Here is a 25727-nt window from a genome sequence, read left to right as displayed (position 1 = left end):
AATTTTGGACGGTGGTAATTGTAACTAATGTCACATTCTGAATTTTGACATTGCTACCACGCTGAATTTAACATGCCTAGAAGTTACAACTCAAGAGCATTTAATTAAAATATTTTATTTAAACTTTTCTTGAAATTGAATTACTTAGTAAGTAAACGCATTCTAAAATGCCGACTCCGGACAAAATATTGATGAGGAAAATTAAAAAACGGGAAAAGAAAAAATTAAAACTAATATCCAAAAAAGCCAATGCCGATCCGGACACCACAGGTAACCTCAATAATATAAATAATACAACATGCTTACTTCTTTTTTCCTAAAAAAACCTGTGTGGTTAAATATATACGAATTGAAATATCTATTTCAACTTCTACAAAATGTTCTGTTCCTTGTTTACGTGTTAAACCTAAATATATTTTTATCTAGAAAAAGCTAAAGGTGACGACTGTACTGAAAAAGAATTAAAGAGGCCCTCTGATAATAAGGAACAAAGCAATGGCGTAACCTCAAAAAGTTAGTATTAATAAATATTTATTCTTAATTTTTTATGCTAATTACTCTATATTAAAATATACCTTTCTAACAGAAAAGAAAAAGAAGCCTAAAGCTGAAGAAAAAATAGAATCAGAAGAAATAAAAGATGAACCAGATACAGATGGTGAGACGAATGAAGGTGGCCAAGAAGATGTTGAAAACAATGAAATTAAAACCAATGAGGAAAGTCAATGTAAGCTTACAATATCTTTATAGATAAAATAAAGAAAGCAAAAATTTTTCTTAATAATTGCTCTAGATCATATTAATTTACAAGGTATCAATATAATTTATTAACAAAATATTTGTTTATGTTTATGCAAGAACTTCTGTTTCTATCCTAATTTTGTGTTTGAGTTATTTTATTTGTAAATAAATTATGTCCCAAAATTTCTATGATAATTTATGTGATATTGTTCATTCTTTTAATTTCATATTCGAGATATTTCTTTAACAGAATTGTTAGTAATTTGGTTTTTTTTTTTAAATCAATTTTGTTTTTTATACAGTGCCAGGCTCCAGTTTATGTCTTGGAATTTTGTCTGACCAGAAATTCACAGCACTTGAAGGAAAAATATGTGAAGCTACACTCATGGGTATCAAGGATATGGGTTTCACAACTATGACTGAGATACAAGCTAAGGCAATTCCACCGTTATTAGAAGGGAGAGATCTCGTTGGAGCAGCTAGAACCGGCTCAGGAAAAACGTTAGCCTTTCTTATACCGGCTATTGATTTGATCTACAAATTGAAATTTAAACCTAGGAATGGTATGATTTTTTTTCATTATGCTTTGCATTCATATCCATTTCATAAAAGTTGATTAAAAATGTATAAAAAAAATCTGCTAGATTATGCTCTTAATGTAGTATTTTGATTATGATGACAAAAAAAGGCGAATATGAAAATTGGGCACCCACACACATCCTAATAAAACAAAAACACATTCTACCTCCAGATAACTGTAGAGGTACTTGGGTTTTTGTTATATTACTTTTGTGTATGGAATGTCTAGAGTTATTTCATGAATAAAGAATGGATATCTGATTGATTTTCATATATTTTTATTTAAATTACTCTTAAAATATGATAAAAAATTAAGCTGGTTTTTGTCAGGTACTGGTGTCATTATTTTGTCTCCAACTAGAGAGTTGTCAATGCAAACTTTTGGTGTTTTGATGGAATTGATGAAATACCATCATCACACTTACGGATTGGTCATGGGTGGCGCTAACAGAAGTACAGAGGCACAGAAGCTTTCCAAAGGTAAGAACAAAGGCATATTTCTTACAATATTATTCATATAAAGTGGTCTTATTACCAAAAATATATTTAATATCAAGAAATTATGTTTAATACAACCTTTTTTATGTTTTTAAGGTATTAATATTCTGGTAGCAACACCTGGCAGGCTTTTAGATCACCTACAAAACACGCCAGACTTTTTGTACAAAAATTTACAGTGCCTTGTCATTGATGAAGCCGACAGAATACTTGAAATTGGATTTGAAGAGGAAGTTAAACAAATAATAAGATTATTGCCAAGTGAGTTTACTTAACATTGTTTTTTGTCAATGTTTATTTTATTGATATAAAGATTATTTTATTCAGTCTATAAAAAGATATGCAATATTATATTGAAAAAGGGTTGCAAATTGTATGTCTTATGTAATAGCAAGTTATTTATTAAGAGACGACACGAAACCTCTTAGTATTCAATGGATTCACCGTGCGGGTGCCGGGTCCATCGCGTCCATGCCTGGGACTTGCGACCCAGGTGTAGGTTTAGGGGGCCCTTAACTAACGCGCGTTAAACCCTCACCTCCACTGTCCAAGCTCCTCTCCCTACCTAACCAAATTTGAAAAGAACCTACTAGGACTGCCTTCGACGTAAGTTCCAAGAATGAATTGATGTAAGTTCTGGACAGGCCGAAGTCTTTTAGTAGGTTGTAGAGAGATTTAGCCGTTATACCTCTCGCTCCCACTTCTACCGCGTATAAATCCACGACGAACCTATTTGGAGTGAGTTCGTTAGTGAGCTTGTGACCTTGATGGTATGGTCTTTGGGTGTGTTGGTTTCCCAAGAAACCGTAAGCTCTATCATCACAACGCGCTTTAAAATTCGCGAATACATAAATATGTCCGGTCTGGAGGCCGACGCACAAATATTTTAATGATTCTGATGAAATTATATGGATGTGATTGGCATAATATTATTCTTACAGAACGGCGTCAAACAATGCTTTTCAGTGCTACACAGACAAAAAAAACAGAATCTTTAACAGCTTTGGCTGTTAAGCATGAACCTGTGTATGTTGGTGTTGATGACCATAGAGAGCAGGCTACAGTAGATTCTTTGGAACAAGGGTAATAATATTGTTGTCTATTCCTATATTGAAAGCATATTATATGAAGATATATATTATTTATACATATAGCAATGACTAAAACAAAATTAAATGCAAGTAATATAGAATAATTAAGGCAGTAACCAAACCTGCAATTTGAGTTCAATGCAAAGCTTGCATCTTAATGTAACAGTTATAGAACATGCATAATGTTTTATCTTACAAAAATCATTTAGTCAAATTGCTATGCAATATCACAGTAGTCATAGGTTCAAATCCTGCTACTTTGAACAATCAATTTTAATCTATAGATTAAAATTTAATAATGATATACATATACATATAAAAATTTCGTATAGCTAAACCAATCTTGTTCTGATTATAACATGTTCTACATTTGTATATCCATTTAAAGGTGAAACCTAGACTTCGATTTAAATAAAAGATCATTTACACTCCCAAATTATAAAATGACACCAAAATAGAGATGCTTATAACATGATAAAAATATTTTTTTCTATTAAATAAATAATATATAAAAAAAATACTCATAAGCAGTATATGGGACAATTTAAACAGTCGAGCATCATCATGTCCCACTGAACAAAGACAATAGCTATTGACCAAAGGTTTAAAATTCAGAATAAGACCTTTTTTGTTTACATCCAACAATTTGTTCTTTGCTTATATTAAAAATACAAAAGTTAGTTATTTATCACATTAAAAGTAGAGAAACAATTTAAATTGTACAGCTTCAGTTTATTTTTTAAGTTGCATGGATTAACAGATGCTACTCTTTGTCCTTTAAAATGCAATAATTAATGTAGTAAAATTTTTTTTTTAGTTATATAGTTTGCCCATCAGAAAAAAGAATGATGGTCCTATTCACATTCCTTAAGAAGAATAGAAAAAAGAAGGTTATGGTTTTCTTGTCAACTTGTATGTCCGTCAAATACCACCATGAGCTCTTTAACTATATCGATCTACCAGTTATGTCTATACATGTGAGTATTTACAGTTTTTAAATATTTTTTATTAATTTGTTAACACGATTTTATATAATAATAAAAGTCTAACAAAGTCAAAGGTTGATCGAGATACTATTATACCTATATAATGCACATTTTTTTGTTATTTAATTAAAGATGAGTTTATATATTTCTTGTCATAATTAATTTTCTGGTTTCTGGTTGGGATCTCTTTTAAGAGATAAGTTGTCCTTTATGCATCACATTTCTTTTATAATAATGTAACTATTTCCTCTCCTAACTCCTTTTCAGGGCAAACAACAACAAGCAAAACGCACAACAACATTTTTCCAGTTTTGCAATGCCGAGAGTGGAATATTATTATGTACTGATGTGGCCGCTCGAGGTTTGGATATACCCGCTGTTGACTGGATCGTTCAATATGACCCTCCGGATGATCCAAAAGTATACAATATTGTTTATTACATTCTATACTCCTTTTGCTAACTTATATATATATTTAATAAGTTTTGCCCAGAAACCTAGTTATTTAATAATCCTGTTTGTGTTAAACATCCATATTAACGGTGTAAGCCTGAAATATATACTTGTTTTAATATTTCCATATATTTTTTAACAATATCTTGAACTTCTATGTTAGGCAAAGCAAAAGGATAGTACCATTATTATGTTTATAAACTATAATTAATAATAACTAGATTATAATTTGAAATACGGTGACCTGTGATAAATATTGAAATTTTTTTCATATTGATTTCTATTCTTAATATAATTTTTAATTATTTTAAAAATGTTTTCAGGAATATATCCACAGAGTAGGAAGAACTGCAAGAGGACTCGGTACAAGCGGACATGCATTATTGTTCTTGAGACCTGAGGAGTTAGGCTTCCTGAGATATTTGAAACAGTCCAAGGTGACACTTAATGAATTTGAGTTCTCATGGAACAAAGTAGCAGATATACAATTACAAGTACGTATATTATGAGGTCTAAGACTTAGTAGACGAGTTTCTATCTAAATGAAACTAATAACTAATAGTTTTTGGAAATAATAAAATAACGCGTTGTAATCCAAAAATATTAGTTTAATTTATGTATGTACATTTATTTTAAATGTATTATAAAAAAATGTGTGCTTTTATCAATTATAAGTGTAAGTAACTGTTTGGCTTTAGTGTTAATATTAATTTATATATACTTTTCAGTTAGAAAAATTGATATCAAGAAACTACTTCCTGAACCAGTCTGCCAAGGAGGCGTTCAAGAGTTATTTGCGAGCATATGATTCTCACCATCTAAAGACTATATTCGACATCGATACGATCGATTTGGCCAAAGTGTCCAAATCCTTTGGTTTCACCGTCCCGCCAGCTGTCGAGTTAAAAGTTACGAGCAAAGGTCCGACGCAAAAGAGGAAAGGTGGCGGCGGTTTCGGATATTTCAAAACATTGAACGCTCCACAACATAAAAAAGCAGAGAAAACAAAGATATACAGACAAAAAGGTAACAATCAAAAACAAAGAAGTTGAAAATGTTTAATAAATGCGTTCGTTTAAAATGTAATTTAAACTGTCAATGTGATGTAACATTTTAATTTTCAATAAAACAGATAAATTGTTTTAAATCATTTATTTTATTTGTATATTTGATCCATACCGTTGTCGGTTCAACTAATTGTTGTTTAATTTTCGTTTCCTTGATGCTACTGAACTATATATAAGGAGATTTCTTATTGTGCAAAAAAGTCGATATCTGGAATACAAAAATGTGTTTGGATATAAAACGATATTTAATTATCTGTGACAGATAAAAAAAGTCCAATCAATTAAGAATTTGCTATTAATTTAGAATGACGAATTGAAAATTCAAAATACGTAAGATAATACATTCATGTAATATTACTGTATAGAAGTAAAGACTGTCACTTGACTACAATGTTTTCAAAAGAATATATCTTTATAAAATTTGTACATTTGAAAAGGATACAGAAGTCAACATGGGGTTGTTCTTGGAAACCAAAAGCTTGTGATGACAATTTCAGGTCCAAGTTCTTTATATCAAACACCTCACTCAATGGATGTTTACTGTAACATCTAAGGAAAGACAAATATGCTTTACGGGCAAGTATTTTCATGGTGCCATCTGTTTGTATTATATTTTCCAGCTGCAATAATAAAACAAATATTTAATCACATTTGAATTGTTAAGTCTATAGTTACACGATAATGGTGTTTTGAATGGTCCCACAAAATTTCAACTACGTAGATGTGAACTATTGGAGCCTGATACATCTATACTGCCTGGATAAATATGTGAATGCTTGGCAGTATTAACTTAATATGCAATAAAATTTCTAAAATAGAATAAGAATTAAGCTTATGAGCTAACTAACCATGACTTGCACGTCATAAGCGGGATCACCAAAGTTATATTTGTCCAAGTACACTTTTTCCCTTTTTAGACATTCAACAAATTGTTCTTCTTCTGGTCTTAATAATATGACAGCGTTACCACTATTTAGACCTCTAGCTGTACGTCCAACACGATGGATATATTCCTAAAATAAAAGACCAACACATTTTTTTCTCCATAAATAGCTAGGTGAATTTAAGACAGTATATTTTGACAGTTAAAAGTGTTAAGTGACACTAATTAAATATTTTCCTACAGACTGTTTCATTAATACAACTTTATTGCCATAACTTGAATAACGGTTCCACTATAAAATGTAACAAAGTCTCTGTGAAGATTCTCAATTGTCTTAACTAACTTTATTAGCCACAGTATTGTATATGCCTTGTTGTTTATGATGAAAATCTAGGTGGATAATTCAATTTCTTTTTAAATATTACAGTTATACCTTAATATCGGTAGGAGGATCATATTGCACAATCCAATCCACAGACGGTATATCCAAACCTCTAGCTGCTACATTAGTGCAAAATAATGCACCCTTATCAATATTGACAAATGTTTCAAAAGTTTCTTTCCTTCTGGGTTGACTTTGTTTACCCTTCAACAAAAAAAAAACATTTCAGCATAATAAATATGTTATTAATAAATATCTTAACTAGTAAGGTTAAGCATAATTTATTTATATTGCAAATAATATGATTATATAAAAAGAATTATAACATACACATATACTGTTTTTATGTAATTGTTAACAAATATAAATATTTTTTGCAATACCCACATGTAAACTTAAAACTGAAGCTTTACAATGATTTCTAAAGAACTCGTAATGAAAATCGACCGACTTGCAAGAAGAAAAAAATACTATAATTTTTAATTTTCTCGTTTTCTTCAACATCTTATACAACCAAGATATTCTGTTTTGAACGGGACAAATGCAATATCTGAAAAACATTGAAGTAATACAAATTATTATGGCATTAAAAAAAGTAATTATTTAAATTTATAAAAAAAATAATAACAGGAATATTAATAAGATTTGTATCACATGTTTTGTATTAAGAATAAAAATTAATTTCTTATCTATTGAAGTAAAATACCATAATAAAAAATTCAAATACATTTGTTTGAGTAAAACCAATTCCAACTTTTTGTTATAATAACATTATATATACCCTTGTTGAAGATTTTTCACTGTTGATTGTTTGTCATCCTGTACACATATGAGTTTCGGGTCGCTTCTTAATGCTAACCGAGCTAGATTTTCTACCTTGTCATCTATGGTTGCACTAAATAAAACTGTTTGTCTGTTTTCTACAACATAATATGAAATTTAGTATTTTATCTTAAACCAAACATAGAATTTATTAATTTAAGTCAAACATACTTGGTAGTTTTTTAATAATTCCTTCAATATGCTTCTGGAAACCGGCTTCAAGAAGTTTATCGGCTTCATCCAAGATAAGGATTTTCAAATTATCACATTTAAACTTCTCAGTACTTTTTAAATGATCTAAGATCCTTCCAGGTGTACCAACTACAATATTTACACCTGCAACAGTTATAATATTGATCTAAGTTAAACTTATGTAATTTTGTATATAATCAAAGTTATAAAATTAATAAAAATTTACTATCATTTAAATGAATTAAAACTAATTTAGTAATTTTTCATATAAGGATCTGTATATATACTGCAATAAAAGTAAATAAAAATTACATTACAAAACCTTTTTGCAATAATAGCGCCTCTTTCAACTTTTTTTCACCTCCAACAAACAAGCCATATGACAAATTAATATCTCTCAGTATCATTTTTAACACCTCATTAGTTTGTAGTGCCAATTCTCTTGTTGGAGAAATAATTATACACCCAACCCCTGAAATTCAAATAAATAATATATAGTAATAGTATTTAAATGATTTGTTTGCTTTATTATGTAAGGAAATGTACCTTTTTCTCTTGTAAATTTCATTTGAATTAATTTATCAACAACTGGGACTAGAAAGGCTAAAGTTTTTCCACTACCAGTCTTTGCTGCTCCTATTAAATCCTCATCGAGCAGCATATGGGGTAAAGTTATTGCTTGTATCTGTGTTGGTTTCTCAAAACCCATATCTTTTAAATTTCGTAATATTCGAGAGTCTATTTTACCCTCTAACATGGAAAAATGTGATTGAGAGATTATGTGTTCCACACTCATTATATATATCCTATTAAGGATGGATAACACCTTAAAATCATTAACTTGTAAATAATTTGTTTGGTATTTCCCTTTTCCTACAATACGAATACTTATGGAAATAAAAGGTTTACGTAATCTCTGTTGACCTTATGCTATAATTAATTGTTTTGTTATGTAGATTTTAATAATTATTTTATTGTTGTTTCAACGATTTGGAACACAAATGAGACGATAACACTTAACCTATTAATAATAAATATATGTGACATATGAAAGGTATACTTTTTAATCTTAAATTTTTTAGCTAGTTTGAGATCGAGTACTAAACGATTAAAATATATTTAGTAATCATATTATTCCTGACTTGCAATGTAAACAAAATTTAGATATATATATATATATGCATATATAAATTTAATGTAGTAAATAATGTTTTATAGTATTTGAAAAGATAGTTTTCATTTTTTCCTAAAGCAAAATACCAAGAATGCAAGAAATAAATGTATTTTATACGTCATTCGTTTATGAATGTCATTCGGTCATTGGTCAGCTCGTCAGCGGTTGGCTGTCATTTTTATACACGTTCTATTTATCAAGTTGTATTTCACAAGTTCTTACTACCGGCGTTGTTAAAACTAATCATGTTTTATTCTGCTTGGGACAAGCAATTAAGATCATCTATATTTATAATATTTTTATTAGTAATATCGGCTCAATCAGATGTACCTAGGCCGCGCGGCGTTTCTTTATCAAAAGCTTCCCTTTATTTGCCGACTAAAGATTTTACGTGTTTCGATGGAACCAGCACTATTCCTTTCAGTTACGTAAATGACGATTATTGCGACTGCTTTGATGGTAGCGATGAACCTGGAACATCGGCGTGCTTAAATGGAGTTTTTCATTGTACTAATGCAGGCCATCGACCACAGAACATTCCAAGCTCCCGAGTCAATGACGGTGTATGTGATTGCTGTGACGGCACTGATGAATATGCAAACCAAGAGACATGTCCAGACATTTGCGAAGAGTTAGGCAAAGAAGCAAGGGTAAAAGCACAACAGTTGGCAGAACTTCACAAAGCTGGTAACTCTATTCGATTAGAACTCATTGAAAAGGGCAACAAAAAACGAAATGATATGGCAGAACAACTTTCCCAATTAGAAAAAGATAAATATGAGGCTCAAAAAATGAAGGAAGAGAAGGAAAGTCTTAAAAATGATCTTGAAGCTAAAGAAAATGAAGCCTTACAAGTCTATAGAGATGCCGAAGAAAAAGAAAGGCAACAAAAAGCACAGTTAGAAAAGCAACAACAAGAAAAAGAAGCAAATGAACAGTTCATCCGATTTGATTCTAATAATGATGGTGTCTTATCAGCTGATGAAATTAAAGTAGTCAATGTATTTGATAAGAACAAGGATGGAGAAGTTGATTCAGAGGAACTTAAATATTTTATAGGTGAAAAAGATAGCATAGAAAAAGAGGAATTTATTGATACAACATACCCATTGCTAAAGCCATTGCTCATGTTAGAACAAGGTATGTTCCGTCCAGCTGAGAATGAAGAAGAAACTGAGGAATCTGAACATGAAGATGAGGAAGAGCCTAAGATAGCAGATATGGAAGATCTAGCAGATGATGAAGGCCATGACGACATTCCGGAAGACGATGAACACCATGAAGAACAAACTGATGATACAAAGAAATATGACGATGATACTCAGAAACTAATTGATGAAGCCACAGAAGCTAGACGTCAATTAGCTGAAGCTGAGCGTGCTGTAAGGGAAATAGAATCAAATATAAGGACATTCCAGCAGAATCTGGAAAAGGATTATGGATTACAACAAGAATTTGCTACCCTTGATGGTGAGTGTATCGAATATGAAGACAAAGAATATGTTTACAAGCTGTGTCTCTTCCAGAAAGTTACACAGAAATCAAAGAATGGCGGCATGGAAATAGGACTCGGGGATTGGGGTGAATGGGTCGGTGAAGATGGCAATAAATATTCTGTTATGAAATACACAAATGGAATAGCGTGCTGGAATGGTCCTAATAGATTAACAATAGTCAATGTGAGCTGTGGCTTGGAAACTAAAATTACATCAGTTACGGAACCATTCCGTTGTGAATATAAAATGAATTTAATCACTCCAGCCGCATGTGACGATTCAAATTACACTCAACAGCAATCATCGCACGATGAACTGTGAGAGTGATAGATTATTAGATATTGTGATGTAAACTAATTAGACTTAATTAATTTCAGTACACTAATGTCACAATAAGCAAAAATGTTTTATGGTCAGGTCCTGATTATAACTATAAAATATGAGAGGGTTCCTCCTTGCATTTGATGGTTTTCGGTGTGAAAGATATGTGTAAATTTCATAATATTAAATGTCCACCATCATTAGCATTTATCAACATGTTTTGGTTAAGTAATAATAATAATATTTATTGAATAATATGAAAATGTTTTGATGAAGACTGACCTGGCTAACATCTTGTTACACACATTCCTATCAGTAAAGGCTGTAAGTTTTCAAACTGAAATCATAATATGAACAAAACTCTTAAGAAATAAATAAATATTGTTTTGATTTATTGTCATTATTTAATGTGCACTTAAAATGTCTAACATATTTTTATTATTAAAAATCATATCAGACAGATTGATTTTTATATGTGAAATAAAAGTTTTATTCTGATTAGTGACATTTTATGAACTTGGTAACATTTACTTTTAGTATTAAAAGTAGTGAAACACCTGTATAGCACTAGATCTTGCGACAATATAAATTATTTTTCTGTAAAATTTCTAATAGGAGGGTTAGTCGAAAAGATCGAAAAATGGGTACATGGAGTGAGAAAAAGTCAATTCAACTGCACTCGTAGTATTCATCCTATAAGAATAAAGACAAATAGTTTAAGGTTTTATTAAATTAAGAGTAAAGATTCCGTTAACTAATCGATTCGTACGCAAATGAATATAAAAAAGACGTAATATAAAATGAAATTTGCCTTCAACTATTACAAAAAAAAAATAGTTATGAGAATCTTGTCTTGGTAAAACGTTGGAATGCGAGCTAAACAACCACTTCAAGGAAAACGGATACTCTTAATGTTTTGATTCTATTAATATTATAATTATGACCGTACTACAAGAGAAATCCATCACAATGGTTTTGATAGCTACATTAGTTTTGAACATCCTATGCGGTTTCGTTAACGAAAAATGGTGAGATTTGAATGTAGCTGAGTTTTTTCTGTTTGTAGTTAGTTTCTGTAGGAAAACAATTACAACTAGGTTTATATTTATAAGTCCTAATCCAAATAGATCTTCATCTAATGTTTTAAAAAAAATAAGAAAACTCAGAGGAATTTTAAGTGAAAGGACATTTTTGACCAGTTTTTAATCGACCTAATTTGTCATTCACTTTAAAGTGTACTAAAAAGTACAGTGAAGAGTATTAAACTGCAGCACAAGACAACTTTTGAGATGTTATGAGGCAGCCAAGATACTTAGGAAGAAAAGGAAACTTTTAAAGAGACTTTTTTGTACAGCAATGATCCACAGCAACGCAAGTAATGGTGACTGTTGTACATAGATTCGACTTTGAGTCTTGGACTTATCTGTTAGCTGTTACTGTAAAGCAAAAAATAGCTTTTGTAAGATTTTTCGGCTAAAAGGACAAATTTTTTCGAAGATATAATGAATTTATATATGACTTAATAAATTTAATCGAATTAAGACAATTATGTTAAAGAGAATAGGTACTCGTATATTGATGTTTCTGCCTCAATTTATTAATTTTTATTAAAAATTAACTTAATATAATAACCAAATTTATAATACAAAGGACGTAACGATGCACAATTACCCGTCGAGTTGAAGAAAACATTAATAGATATCTATATGTATTAAGCAAGTATGTCATAAAATTTGATATCGCAGTTGTGCTTATTATTTTTTCTGTTATATTGACAAATTAGGTACCTACAGTATCGTTATTATAGTTCGACTGTAAATATCTTGATATTTGCTAGGAAACAATTAAAAATATAATAAATTTGTTGAATTAATAAGTATAAAAATTTAGGGTAAAAAAATGAAATTTTATTTAAAACGAGCTGTTACCTGCAACTCCGTCTGCGTAAAAAATAATGAAAAAACTTTTTAGCACCGCATGCGCCCCGCCTTCCACTCCTTACTCCTTATTACATTAGCTAACTGCCAATCAAAGCACAGCCTTAGGCCCAGAGATTAGGCGGAAACAAAGACATACAAAAATTATTTAAAAAATTCTTTGGTATACACTATACACCAAAGATACCGTACCTTACCGTACGAGTACCCTATATATATATAGGCATATACATATGTTTGTCCATCTAGTAAAAAACGATTATTTTAATTTTACAAACAGACACTCCGATTTTATTTATATGTATCGTATATTTTGAACACTGAAAAAGTCCCTTATTTATTTATATTTGACTCTAAATGTGACTAACATACATATCTTTTATCAAACGTTCTTGTTCCCAATATATGTTTCGCCATGAATCAGGTAATCATATTCTTTTTTCCTGGTTTTGCAGTAATATTACGAAACCCTTCATTTATAATTGGCAATAATTCTTCGACGTCAGGGTTCTTTGCTGTCACTTGTATGTTCACAAAACTCCATAATAATATAATCGCATTATAATCGTATATGGTGGCAATTGGAATTCGGACTTCAACAATTCTATATGCCTTAAACAACTGATATATATTATTTCTTTTATGTAAGAATTATGTACTTGTTATGTTCAGTCTTCAGTTCATTATTTGGAATCTATCATTTAAAAAATGAAACGTCTCACGCTTTTTTCAAATTTTTGCCCTGAAAAGGTACTCGGTTCGAGAGTATATATATAGACTCTCACGTACTTGTTCAAAGCAAGTGGAAATATTGTTAGATACGTAAAATGTTGCTCCTGACTCTAAACATCACATAAAAATAATTAATCGTGGCATTTCTAATCAGAACAATGGCATCATCGACTTTCTATCAACTTATAGTATTGTCAACCTTTCTTGATATGTCTAGGTACTCTACAAAGTTTAAATTAAATCAGAAGCTTAAAGTGTGTCAAAATCGATTCCTAAGGAGTTAGTTACAAGTTCAAACAGTTGAATTAATCGAAATTAATAATTAAAAACATTATATGAACCTGGGATTATTTTCATGCAAAAGTATGGAACTAAGTAAATGAGTATTGCACTAAGTTAAAACTTCAATTCAAGTTTTTTAATTTGTACAGTGTCGTGATAGTTTCCCATATTATTCTTAGTTTGATATAAGTAAGTTTTTTAGAATATTTTTTTTATACAAAGGTTCTGTCTGTGGAAGTTTCGACTTTAAATTGATTTTAATATGCTTAATAAGAATTTCTGAAGTTTTTTGTATTATCATAGCACTTAATTGTTTAATGTGCAATTGAATAAAAAAAAACGATTATTCATCATAATAAACCGGTACAATATATACTTTATGTTGCGATGAAAGTCTACAATATGTAGTCTATTTGTGTCTCTATTGCTCTATGGTTAAACTGTCAAACGAATACACGGTCGGTGGACGCTGTTTATTATAATATAAATTAAATATTTTGCATATCTTCTCTTTCTGCAGATATTACAAAAATTTAAGGGCAAATAAATAAGATAATTTTATGAAATGGAAACAATACTGGAACAACAGAGGAGTTATCATGAAGAACGAGAACGTACTATGGATGCTATGGTGAAGGAAATTCTAAATAAAAAAACGGGAGTAAGTAGTGGAATAAATATTTTTTTACATAAATAATTCTAAACCACACGACTATTCTGGGTATTTAATATGTTTTTCCAAAATTAACCTATTGCAGCATCGCGAAACAATCAACGCTGATCACCGATTGAAAAATTTACACGATGTAAGTTTGCTTAACCTTCATAAAGTAATAGTAATTAATAAATTGTTATATTTTAACTTTAATTTTCAAGCGGTATATAGAATCTTCTATAAGATTGAAAGAGTTATATGAGGACAAAGATGGAATCCGTAAAGAAGAAATAGCGGCGTTATCAGGACCAAATGAGTTTCAAGAATTTTATGCAAGACTTAAACAAATTAAAGAATTTCACAGAAAACATCCTAATGAGGTTAGTAAAAAAAAAATAACATTCAATATATTGTATAATAATAATAAATGTATAGAAATATCTGTTCTTAAAAGTGGGTTGAATTTTTGTTCAAAGAATGGATCTTATAACAACTTATTATATTAATTATTATATATTGCGATAAAGTTAAGTTACTTTTAAGTTTAATCACTTGTTTTAAATAGTGATTTATTTTTAAGTGTGCAATAGTATTGTGAATAATATATATTATGTATTAAAAGTTTTATAACTTTATTTCATTTATACATTTATTTATAGATCTGTGTTCCCATGTCAGTGGAATTTGAAGAGTTAGCTAAGATTAGGGAAAACCCTTCAGAGGATTACACAAGTAAGTAAACTAACTAAAATTCACATAATTGTGTTTTTAACATTAATACAATTTTGAGTTAGTAGTAAAATTAAAGGTTTAATTAGAAAATATGGAATGGAAAATTTATAAACACTAGCAACAATTATACATGCAACCTCCAGAACCTCTGGTCTTGTTGAAGATTTTCATTGCATACTTTCCTATATTAATTTTAACTAACTAAATACTTTTTATTTTAAATGAGTACTTGTTTTATATATATAAGTATATTCATGTCAAGGCAATCTGTATATTAATTGGGAAGTTTATTTAAAGCTTCCATCATAAACACAGTCATTTAATTGGTCAAAATAGTGGTATTTTTTGTATCTTTAATCAAAATTATATACATATATAGTGTATTTTGGGATTTTATTCTCTTTATCACTCCCACTCTATTTAATATCACCAATATTTTACGATATATTAGCTCGAAAATAAGAAAATATATTAAAAAATCATATAAATATGGTGGATTTCCAATTCATAAGTAATATTTTGTTTATTTTTAATTGTAACAGTATTTATGGCCAGTACAAGTATACAATGTACATAAGTAATGCATCAAAGATTAATTTACTATTTACCACCAAGCAACTGTCATTTTGTTTTTTGTAGCTCCTGTTGAATTTACTGATGAAGAAGGATATGGAAAATACCTGGATTTGCATGAGTGTTATGAAAAGTATATTAACTTGAAGGGAATAGAGGTTTGTTTAGATATTTTTTACATTTATTAAGTGTTATATTTTTTATTTTACATACCCCACAATATTTCTAACAAGAGCAAAATTTTACAACCTTCGTCAACGTAATACCTTATTGTTTTATTATCGATATAAAACTGTTGTTAACTACAAGTTATTTTCAGAAAATCGATTACATAACATACCTGAGTATTTTCGACCACTTGTTTGATATACCGAGGGAGCGTAAAAACAGTGACTATAGGAACTATATAAGAGCATTACTGACTTACTTGAAGGATTTCGTCAATAGAGTGAAACCATTGATGGATCAAGCACAGGAAATGGCTACAGCACATCAAGATTTCTTGAAGCAATGGGAATCTGGAACATTTCCTGGTTGGCCAGTATGTTTATAATTTTTTTCTTATTTTCATATTACAAATTTATTTTAAATTGTTGGTTATAACTGGTAATTATTGTTTATAGAAAGAAACTGGAGGAGCACTTACAAATATAGGAGCTCATTTAGATTTATCAGCTTTTTCATCTTGGGAAGAGCTTGCATCTCTTGGACTAGATAGATTGAAGTCTGCTCTAATGGCTCTTGGTTTAAAGTGTGGTGGAACTTTAGAAGAAAGAGCACAAAGGTATAGCACCGCTAGTTCATTAATTATGATTTCTTGTATTAAATACTGGTTATTTTTTTTAATACATCTGTGATTTTAGATTGTTTAGTACAAAAGGTCAAACAGCCCTTGATAAGTCATTGGTAGCTAAAAAAGGTGGGAACAAGGCTAAGGCTTCTACTCTTCAGCGTCACAAAGATATAGCTGCTATAGAAGCTCAAGTATACCGGTAATTTATTTGTAACAAATTTTGTTTTTCTTATTTTCTGTTAAACAATAACATCACCTGATAATTCATAGTAGTAAAACATTAATTGTATCAGATAAAATTTCTCTAAGTACATTGTTTAATTGCTTAGAACCAGTGTTTGATTGAGAAAAATATATTTGTCCTTATTTACTAATATTTATAGTATAAAGAGCCGAAACTATGTATTTAAAAATCATAAATATGTATAATAATAATAATAATGACTTTAGGTTCTCAAACATAGTAAGCAGCACAAGAGCTTCTACAATTGAAAACGTGACACGTAGAGCGGCCAGAGCCGCTGGTGAACGTCGAGATGAGAGTGATGAAGAAAGTGAGGGTTCGGTTGCAGCAGACTTGGATTCCGATGATGATGAAGTGCCATATAATCCCAAGAATTTACCACTAGGGTGGGACGGAAAGGTTGCAAACATTTATACCTTTTACTGTGGCGCTTTGACATTTTTTGAAAAGAATTACTTTTGCTGGGACCAAAAGAACATTGACCTAATTAAAATTTTCCTTTAGCGGGACTAACAGTCAGTAATTGACTGTTATAAAAAATTTATACCATTAAATAAGCCACTTATGTCATTACACAGAAGAAACTTATTATTTTTTGGTTTTTAATAAATATAAATTTTATATTTTCAGCCAATTCCATACTGGTTATACAAGTTGCATGGGCTAAACATTAGTTATTCCTGCGAGATTTGTGGTAACTACACGTATAAGGGTCCGAAGGCTTTCCAACGTCACTTTGCGGAGTGGCGTCATGCTCACGGCATGAGATGTCTTGGTATACCGAATACTGCCCACTTTGCTAATGTCACTCAAATAGAAGATGCGCTTGCTTGTAAGTCCTTTTACATACGTCAACAATTTAAGAAGTATAAATAGTATAAAATCAATTACTTGAAGAAAAATAATACAATGATGCGTGGTGACGGAAATATAGACAAACCTAATATTATTTTTTTTAATTATAGTGTGGGAAAAAATCAAAAATCAAAAGGAAAATGAAAGATTTGTGGCTGAAAATGATGAAGAATTTGAAGATTCACAGGGAAATGTTGTAAATCGAAAAACATATGAAGACTTGAAACGACAAGGTCTTCTGTGATTTTTTCTAGATATGATTTTATTTTAATAAAAATATATATAAGATTATTTGTACGATTATTTTCTATCTTCACTATTAATATAAAATGATATATTATTTTTATGACAAAAAGATTCGAGAAAATATGAAAAATATTAAGAGTATAGGTATTTTTTATTTTTATGTTTTACTGAATCGAAACCAAAAATATGCTAACCTTTTTTATCAGAGCTTACTATTCTGTCAGCGGTCTCCACCTGCAGAGAAAGTTTTTGCCATTTCGTCTCAGAAAACAAAATTTACAATGCTTAATTTGCATTCTTAAAATAGTCAATTTATTCGAAATTTGGCTACGTTCTTGATTCCAAAAAAATCTGACTTAATTCTCATTTTAAAACCAACCTAAAAAATCCTGTGTTAAGATTAGTATCGTCCTATATCGTTCTTGCGTTATCCGTGTCTAAAATTGTAAGTTGTAGGAACTCTCTGATATAGAAAATGTATCGTAGTCAATCCAAGATAGCTGGAGACATAATCCGAGAACTGCCCATAGAATAAGCATATGCTATTGTTCTACATACCTATTCGCTTTTTCATAAAGAGTAACTGAAGGCTTTACGTTTTTTTCTAATATATTGTCATATATCGCATTTTTTGCTTCAATTGACCACGTAACATAAGAGATTTCCTGTGCATTGTTTTATATAAGTCTGTGGTTCTTAGACGACAGTCTTTTCATTTAGCTAATAAAAAAAAGTTTCCTTAACACACGTGTTGTACATATTATTCTTAATTACACAATAATTAGTTGCACTCGAACTAACGAAAATAAATGTTACGAGTAATTTACAGAATATTTCCTTGGTTTTTGCTTAAAACTGAAATCTGTAAAAATTAAAAAAAAAGCATCCAAATGTCGGGTTTCTCCGCCACAGGCTCTAATTAAAGCCCGTATACCCTTTCTCAAGCTTTGGGGTTGTCGAATAGTTCTTGGGTAAATTGTTTCACTCTTCCTCTAACGCTAATTTAAGTTCTTCCATATTATTAGGGATTGGATTTCTTTATCGAACTTCCCGTCCCAGGTAGTCCCATACATGTTCTATATCAAGGTTCATATTCATTGATCGCGCTGGTTAGTTCATCTGAGTGATTCCTACTTCATTAAGATATAGTCACTCACTATGCGCGCAGTGTGAGGCCGTGCGTTATCATGCATGAAAATGAAATTTTTGTCTATGAATGGGGCAAAAGGCATGACATAGGATTCTAAGATTCCTGTTATATACCGCTCTGCAGCTAGCGACCCATTACTGACCATCACAAGCTTCGTGCAGGCTCACAAACATGTGTCACCCCTCACTATGGGGTGACATATGTTTGGGGCCCATACCATCACAGACCTTCCACCATACAAAACAGTTTTAGTGAAATATGCTTGGCGATAACCCCTCGATGTCTCCACATTCTTTCCCTCCCAGGGGAGGGAAAATACGAAATTTACAAAAAATTGGCTCTGGTTACTCTGGTGCTCTCGAGTTAATGCTAATCTTGTTACTTGATGAGCTATCTCGAATTTTGGGGCTTTTGCAGGCACGTAAGAGTTTAAGTCAACTTCATTCAACTGTCTTCTAACAGTCCTTTCACTGACGTCGACGTTACAGACTTCTGCCAAACGATTTCCGAAATCGAATCGAAATATTATACGAAATCGTCGTCTAACGGCTAGTTGACAACGTTTTCGTAATGTATGTATGTCCAAGAAACGGTAATCTACGGCGCTAGTTGCTCGATTTCTGCCCTGTCCTCCTTTGCGCACATACGATTCAGTCTCCCTAAAACGTCGGACGACGCGATTAATCACTGATGTCGATACGCCCAATCGACTTACTGAGATATAAATGTGCTTTTCCTCGATCATGGTTGCAGCCCTAGCCAGATAAGTTGCTGTTAAATCACTCATTTTGTATTAGAAAAATGTGTACTATTCAAAGACAATTATTTATATGATCCACTGTTCCCCTTCGCCACATCCACTAAAGTTCTTAACAAAATGAGTAAAAAACTTTAAGTGAGAAAATTCTTAAACAACCATCTATTCTTGTCAAAACACTCATAATGAAAGTTAGTAGTTGGTACTTAAAACAATCAGTCGTGAAGTTATTATTGAAACATCAGGTAGACAGGAATTATATGGAACTTAAATCGAGAACCAATCAGTTTTTAAAAATACCTCTAATATATCAGTGAGGCAGATTAGTAGGAAGAAATGGTCGCATGTGATAGCATCAATGTAGCGTGAAAAACTATAAAAATTTTACGAAGTATAAAGTTTGTACTAAGAGATTAACTATATACTTTTACTGTTACTTCTTTATTTAAAAAAATGATTTACTTTGCTTTTGTAGTCTTCTATAGTATAATACAGTGGTATACTTTTTTTTATTGAAATAACATATAAAATATATCTTATTTCTATGAAAAAACTTTAATGTCACATCAATTTCTGGACAATAATTGTCACAAAAGTTAACAATTAATGTCAAAGATTGTCATGTGTCAGACACGCGTGGAGAAAACAACAAAATATATTTTATAATTTCGTATATTATAAAAATGAAATGTTTTAATTGATAAATTAGAGATTTTAGAAAAATTCAACATGTCTGAAGAGAGACGAAGTAGCCAAATATTTACGGGTGCACGAGTACTAGGTTATGTTAGTACACATGTTCCTTTTGTGGCTCGTTTTATTAAAAGACGGGGTGAAACATTGCTATGTACTAGTGTAGGAAAGTGGTTTCATACTTATGGCTGTGATAAATTTCGCCTCTTGAGTGTCAGTGGTGAACATCCTGGTCCCATCACATGCATGACTGGTGATAGTTTTCACGTTTATACAGCCAGCGAAAACGATATATACGCATGGAGACGAGGCTGCGAGCTAAAGCACGTTTACAAGGGACACCAGGCACCGATACACCAGCTATTACCATTTGGAGTTCATCTCATATCAATAGATAAAGATAATGTCCTTAAAATATTTGACATTAAAGAGGGATCAGAGTTTCTCGATCTCAAGTTCGATGAAACTCATTTCAAAATTACAACTTTATGTCATCCACCCACTTATCTTAATAAAATATTACTTGGCAGTAAACAGGGCCAACTCCAGATATGGAATATTAGAACTTCAAAATTGGTGTACACATTTAAAGGTTGGGACTCACCTGTGACAGTTACAGAAGCTGCTCCAGCAATTGATGTTGTAGCTATTGCTTTGGGTAATGGAAAAATTATTCTTCATAATCTCCGTTATGATCAAGAGGTAATGGAGTTTATTCATGATTGGGGCAGAGTTAGTTGTTTGACATTTAGAATGGATGGAGTACCCATAATGGTAACGGGAAGTACACAAGGACATTTAGTTATGTGGGATTTAGAAGAGAAAAGAGTGAAGTCACAGATACAGTCAGCTCATTTTGCTAAAATAGCTGGCCTACAATGTTTAAATTCAGAACCACTAATGGTTACCAATTCCCAAGATAATTCATTAAAAATGTGGATTTTTGATATGCCAGATGGAGGGGCTAGACTTTTGAAGAAAAGGTAATTTGGATCTATTTACTTATGAATATATAAATAATGAATATTTTGATACAATTTATATATAACGTTGACTAAATGCTTTGAAATATTATAGGGAAGGTCATTCTTTACCTCCAACTATAGTGCGCTACTGTGAGCCAACTGGTGGAAACATTCTTGCAGCAGGCAGTGATAGCAGTCTTCATATTATGAATACAGTAACAGAAACTTTTAACAAAAGCATGGGTAAAGCCTCATACAACAGGAAAGCATCCAAAAAGAAAAGTAAATAGAATCTATAATTCTCCATAAAACTTAATGTTAAAATTTTTAAATACTTTAATTGTATAATTCTTTGCAGAAAGATATCAGATAGATACAAAAATTCTACCACAAATAACTAATATAAGCTCCTGTATGCAAAGGGATAAGCAATGGGATAGTATTGCAACATTGCATGAAGGAAAGTACTTGGCTACTACTTGGTCATATAATAGAATGTGTATGGGAACACACAAATTAAAGCCACCTGATATGGAAAAAAGTACTCTGTCAACCTGTTTGACGGTAACACATTGTGGCAATTTTGTTATTATTGGTAAGTAGTATTTAAGAAGTGCAATAGTATATTTTTAATTGTACAATTAAAAAGATATATATAATATTATGTATAGAAACAGTGGAATTAAATCATCACATTGTATTGTATTTAGTAATAAAAAAATATTTTGTAGCATTAAAATGTTAAATTTTTTTTAGGTTATAGTAATGGACAAGTGCATAAGTTTAATATGCAGTCAGGCCTTTACCGAGGCCATTATGGCAAAGAAAACAAACAGGCCCACAAAGGAGCACTGAGAGGCGTAGAAACAGATATCTGTAATCAAAGGCTCATTACTGTTGGTGCTGACGATAAACTTAAATTCTGGCATTTTAAAACTGGTGAGTTATCGCAATCAGTGGAATAAATGATAAATAGTTAAAATTATATATAATTCTTTTCATTACTTAGAAAAATACAGATGATTTCTCACAGCAGCTAACACTTTGTAACAAATTGTAATTCATGTATTCAAATATATGGTTTTACTTATTTAGTTTATATAAAATATACATTTAATAGGTAATATCGGGCAGAGTAAAAAATAATTGTTTCTATTTTATATGATCTGTGCACATTAATAAAATTTGGATGACTGTTTCCTATTATAAAATAACCACTGTTTACTAAATGTATGTATCTTTCAATGACAGATACCTAAAGATAAATGAAAAGGAGTAAACTAAACTACTTTTCTTTAAGAAGGTTTAATTTACAACTGTCTGGGTAAGAAAATAACAATATTATTTTATCTATGGCTGTGTTAATTTCTAGCTACCACCCCATATCATGTACTGAGATTGGATGAATCTGTGAGTATGACAAAATGCCACAGGGAAAGTGGTTTGCTGGCGTTAGCAAATGAAGATTTTACAATTACACTGGTTGATATAGACACCATGAGAGTTGTTAGAAACTTCGAAGGTCATGTTGGTAAAATAAACGACATTGATTTTGATTGTCAAAGCAGGTATAATATATTAATAAATAAATTAATTAAATATTCTTTAAATTAATTGTCAATTTGTTTGTAATCTGTGAATCTGAGCTGCTTTTTATTTTATTATGTTGATTATCTATTATAGATGGTTAGTGTCATCATCTATGGATTGTACAATTTGTACTTGGGATATACCGACTTCACAACTGGTTGATATATTTTCTGTGAGTATCTTTGAAGGATTTTTAAATTCATAGTTTTATAAGAAAAGAAGTGATAGGCTGAAATTGTAAAACTTTTTGAGTAATTTTTAAATAAGGATGTTATTTTTTAATTCTCTACTGTTATAGATAAAAAACAATAAGAACAATAGATAATAAACATATTTTCACCTACAACAACACCATTTTCACCGACATTGATCTTGCTTGTTTTTGTTCCTATGTTCATTAAATCTCTATATGTTAAAAAAATTGCTCACTTGTTAATTGTATATGTTCTATTATTATGTACTAATAATAATAATAATTATTTAGTAATATATAGTGTATATTAACCAGGTTGAACAGCCATGTACATCTCTAACTATGTCACCAACCGGTGATTATCTGGCGACGTCCCACGTGGGTGAGCTTGGGATCTGTCTTTGGGCGAACAGATTGTTGTATAGCAAAGTCTTCCTCAAGCCCGTTGATAGAAATGATGTGCCGCGATTGAGTAAGAAAAATTATATTTTTTTTTTTTTTTTTATTTTTATAAATGACAACATAAAAGTAGCTACCTCTATTATATGTTAGTAATTTTTTTTTCTGCTACCTTAAAATAAAGTTTTTTTTTCGTTGAATTTATTTTGGGTGAAGGTTTGTTTGCTAAATAAAATATTACATTATTTTTATTATTATTGTTAACTGTGTTTATTAAGACTACTTTAAAATCATATGGTCATTATACCGAAATATGTACGGAATGCATAGAAATTCTGCATACGTGAATGAGTAGACGATTCTATTGATAACATAAAATTTTACTTCAATCACGTAATTTAAATTTTGGGTTTTAAGACTTTTGTCTAGTTTTAAGGAACAAAAATTAATGGATGAGTCTATAGTTTTGAAATTTTATTTACAGAACTACCAACTACTGCAGCCGAGAAACCTGATATAGATGATATAGGAACAATTGATTTGGGCGATGACGAATACAAATCACCGGAACAAATTAGCGAGGAACTTTTAACACTATCTGGCCAGCCTACATCAAGATGGCTGAATTTGCTCAATTTGGACGTAATAAAACGTAGGAATAAACCCAAAATACCTTTGACGGTTCCCAAATCGGCGCCATTCTTTCTCCCAACAATCCCAAGTCTTGACCTTGAATTCGATTTGGAAAAGGAAAAGGCGGGAAACACGAAAAAGTTGCTCATACCGGATACATTGTCAACTTTAACGCCATTTGCAAAAAAATTGAATTCATGTGAAAACGAAAGTGATTATAAGGAATGTCTTGAGAAATTGAAGTTAATGTCCGCGTCGGCGATCGAAGCTGAAGTAACCAGCATGGCGCCTGACGCCGGCGGTTCTGTCGATGTTATGAGGAAGTTCCTCATAATGTTAGACATTTTAATAAGGAGCAACCGAGATTTCGAATTGGCGCAATCCTATTTGAGTATATTTTTGAAAATGCACACTAAACTTATCGCCCAGGAGGACGAACTGATGAAACCTTTGGAATCGGTCGAAGAATCGGCGACTCGTGCTTGGTCCAGATTACAGAACCATTTGATGTATAACATATGTGTCGTTAAAGCATTAAAGGATATGTAATCTTACGCTTGTTATTATTGAAGACCTTAATAATTATGAATTAACTGTCACATCACTAATTTGACGTCTTTATAATAAAGAATAATTTATATTAGCGTGAGAATCGTGGCCATAGCTTTGGGAAAAAACTTAATTAAATAAGTGGGTTATGTCCGTAACTTAGAAAAAATGTTCTCATTTTCGTTCAGATCTTAATAAGATTTTTGCGTATCCAATAAGTAGCCTCTCACCTACCTTTTTGTGGAGCCGCTCTGAGACGTTTATTGAATAATTTTCAAAGGAATTAAGATGCTATTGCTCAGCACCCGAGATTCATTAATAGCGTCTCGATAGTCAATAAGTATTCATTTCTTGAAATGGAAACTCATTTTGAAACGAAAATGTGATTTCGCTCCCTTATCTTGTGAATGTGTATATCATTATAAGAATATAGTATCTTTTATATTATTTTTATTGTCTTACTTATACACGAACCTTAAATAATTTTATTTGGGTTGAATGTTACATAACAAAATTAAAAATTTTATAAAATTTAAATGAAACTAGTATTATTCGGATTTACTACGCGGATTTTATTATTTAAAAACTACATAATCCCGACGTTTCGTTTAGATCTCATTTTATAAAATTGCTGACCCAAAAAAATGTACGTAATTATTATGACAAAAGGTGAATGTTTCAAATGTTAAATCCCACATATGCTGTGTAAGCAAACTGTGCGTGTGACATTCCTCTCACACTTAACAAACGACCTGAGGACCTTGAAGACCTGAACCGATTTCCACCAAACATAGCTAAGAACACTCGGCGGATATACCTTTCAAACAAAAAAAAAACCGCATTAAAATCGGATCATCCGTTTGGGAGCTACGTTGCCTCAGACAGACACATTACACACACAGACACGTCAAACTTATAACACCCCGTGGTTTTGCGGGGGTTAAAAAAAAGAACATTATCACGTTTTAATGTCCCATTGAGAAACGTAATTCAAAATACAGTTAAAAGACTTCAGTATTTTATAATATTAAAATGTCTCTGTAATATAATATTTTAATCTGATA

General features: G+C 30.9%; 5 protein-coding genes across 6 annotated transcripts; 4 read left to right on the top strand and 1 right to left on the bottom strand.

The window, feature by feature from the left end:
* Window positions 1-39: 39 nt before the first annotated feature.
* LOC116768959 (probable ATP-dependent RNA helicase pitchoune) lies at window positions 40-5495 on the top strand. The gene is made up of 11 exons (XM_032659893.2): window positions 40-270; window positions 427-513; window positions 587-727; window positions 1044-1304; window positions 1651-1800; window positions 1915-2079; window positions 2760-2901; window positions 3727-3886; window positions 4163-4315; window positions 4672-4842; window positions 5077-5495. Exons 1-11 carry the CDS (start codon window positions 168-170, stop codon window positions 5398-5400), a joined length of 1857 nt encoding a protein of 618 aa, XP_032515784.2. The 5' UTR covers window positions 40-167; the 3' UTR covers window positions 5401-5495.
* Window positions 5486-8727, bottom strand: LOC116768958 (ATP-dependent RNA helicase DDX18-like). Of its 2 annotated transcripts, none has more exons than XM_061529480.1 (9): window positions 8241-8727; window positions 8017-8166; window positions 7674-7838; window positions 7462-7600; window positions 7068-7230; window positions 6732-6884; window positions 6264-6428; window positions 5858-6035; window positions 5486-5573 (listed from the first exon to the last, which is right to left on the bottom strand). In XM_061529480.1, exons 1-9 carry the CDS (start codon window positions 8488-8490, stop codon window positions 5542-5544), a joined length of 1395 nt encoding a protein of 464 aa, XP_061385464.1. In that variant the 5' UTR covers window positions 8491-8727; the 3' UTR covers window positions 5486-5541. The 2 variants fall into 2 exon arrangements, with proteins under 2 accessions (XP_061385464.1, XP_032515783.2); XM_032659892.2 differs by having other exon boundaries at window positions 5486-5576; window positions 8241-8726.
* A 277-nt stretch (window positions 8728-9004) lies between these two features.
* On the top strand, window positions 9005-11075 carry LOC116769011 (glucosidase 2 subunit beta). Its single transcript, XM_032659984.2, has one exon. The coding sequence runs from the start codon at window positions 9114-9116 to the stop codon at window positions 10683-10685; it is 1572 nt and encodes a 523-aa protein (XP_032515875.1). The 5' UTR covers window positions 9005-9113; the 3' UTR covers window positions 10686-11075.
* Window positions 11076-14063: 2988 nt separating this feature from the next.
* Window positions 14064-17779, top strand: LOC116769122 (splicing factor 3A subunit 3). Its single transcript, XM_032660140.2, has 11 exons — window positions 14064-14297; window positions 14395-14442; window positions 14513-14671; window positions 14951-15023; window positions 15663-15754; window positions 15916-16137; window positions 16220-16380; window positions 16460-16588; window positions 16840-17032; window positions 17264-17465; window positions 17599-17779. Exons 1-11 carry the CDS (start codon window positions 14202-14204, stop codon window positions 17730-17732), a joined length of 1509 nt encoding a protein of 502 aa, XP_032516031.2. The 5' UTR covers window positions 14064-14201; the 3' UTR covers window positions 17733-17779.
* Window positions 17780-20249: 2470 nt separating this feature from the next.
* On the top strand, window positions 20250-24668 carry LOC116769040 (WD repeat-containing protein 36). The gene is made up of 8 exons (XM_032660017.2): window positions 20250-21317; window positions 21412-21581; window positions 21658-21894; window positions 22056-22238; window positions 22672-22867; window positions 22983-23061; window positions 23398-23554; window positions 23966-24668. The coding sequence occupies exons 1-8, from the start codon at window positions 20371-20373 to the stop codon at window positions 24661-24663; spliced, it is 2667 nt and encodes an 888-aa protein (XP_032515908.2). The 5' UTR covers window positions 20250-20370; the 3' UTR covers window positions 24664-24668.
* Window positions 24669-25727: the final 1059 nt, after the last annotated feature.

This window comes from Danaus plexippus, chromosome 5 (assembly GCF_018135715.1).
Source record: "Danaus plexippus chromosome 5, MEX_DaPlex, whole genome shotgun sequence".
NCBI classification, from domain to species: Eukaryota; Metazoa; Arthropoda; class Insecta; order Lepidoptera; family Nymphalidae; genus Danaus; species Danaus plexippus.
Note: the sequence above shows the minus strand (reverse complement) of the source record. Positions and strands in the feature narration are given on the sequence as shown.

Excerpts from the sequence above, each read along its gene's own strand:
- LOC116768959 (XM_032659893.2), top strand. The coding sequence starts at position 168 with ATGCCGACTCCGGACAAAATATTGATGAGGAAAATTAAAAAACGGGAA. Across the intron at positions 2,080-2,759 it reads AATAATAAGATTATTGCCAA|AACGGCGTCAAACAATGCTT; the intron begins GTGAGTTTACTT and ends TTATTCTTACAG. Across the intron at positions 4,843-5,076 it reads TAGCAGATATACAATTACAA|TTAGAAAAATTGATATCAAG; the intron begins GTACGTATATTA and ends TATACTTTTCAG.
- LOC116768958 (XM_032659892.2), bottom strand. The coding sequence starts at position 8,490 with ATGAGTGTGGAACACATAATCTCTCAATCACATTTTTCCATGTTAGAG. Across the intron at positions 8,167-8,240 it reads GAAATTTACAAGAGAAAAAG|GGGTTGGGTGTATAATTATT; the intron begins GTACATTTCCTT and ends TTTGAATTTCAG. Across the intron at positions 7,839-8,016 it reads GGCGCTATTATTGCAAAAAG|GTGTAAATATTGTAGTTGGT; the intron begins GTTTTGTAATGT and ends TAACTGTTGCAG.
- LOC116769011 (XM_032659984.2), top strand. The coding sequence starts at position 9,114 with ATGTTTTATTCTGCTTGGGACAAGCAATTAAGATCATCTATATTTATA.
- LOC116769122 (XM_032660140.2), top strand. The coding sequence starts at position 14,202 with ATGGAAACAATACTGGAACAACAGAGGAGTTATCATGAAGAACGAGAA. Across the intron at positions 14,443-14,512 it reads GATTGAAAAATTTACACGAT|CGGTATATAGAATCTTCTAT; the intron begins GTAAGTTTGCTT and ends TTAATTTTCAAG. Across the intron at positions 15,755-15,915 it reads TTAACTTGAAGGGAATAGAG|AAAATCGATTACATAACATA; the intron begins GTTTGTTTAGAT and ends AGTTATTTTCAG.
- LOC116769040 (XM_032660017.2), top strand. The coding sequence starts at position 20,371 with ATGTCTGAAGAGAGACGAAGTAGCCAAATATTTACGGGTGCACGAGTA. Across the intron at positions 22,868-22,982 it reads GATTTTGATTGTCAAAGCAG|ATGGTTAGTGTCATCATCTA; the intron begins GTATAATATATT and ends TATCTATTATAG. Across the intron at positions 23,062-23,397 it reads AACTGGTTGATATATTTTCT|GTTGAACAGCCATGTACATC; the intron begins GTGAGTATCTTT and ends TATATTAACCAG.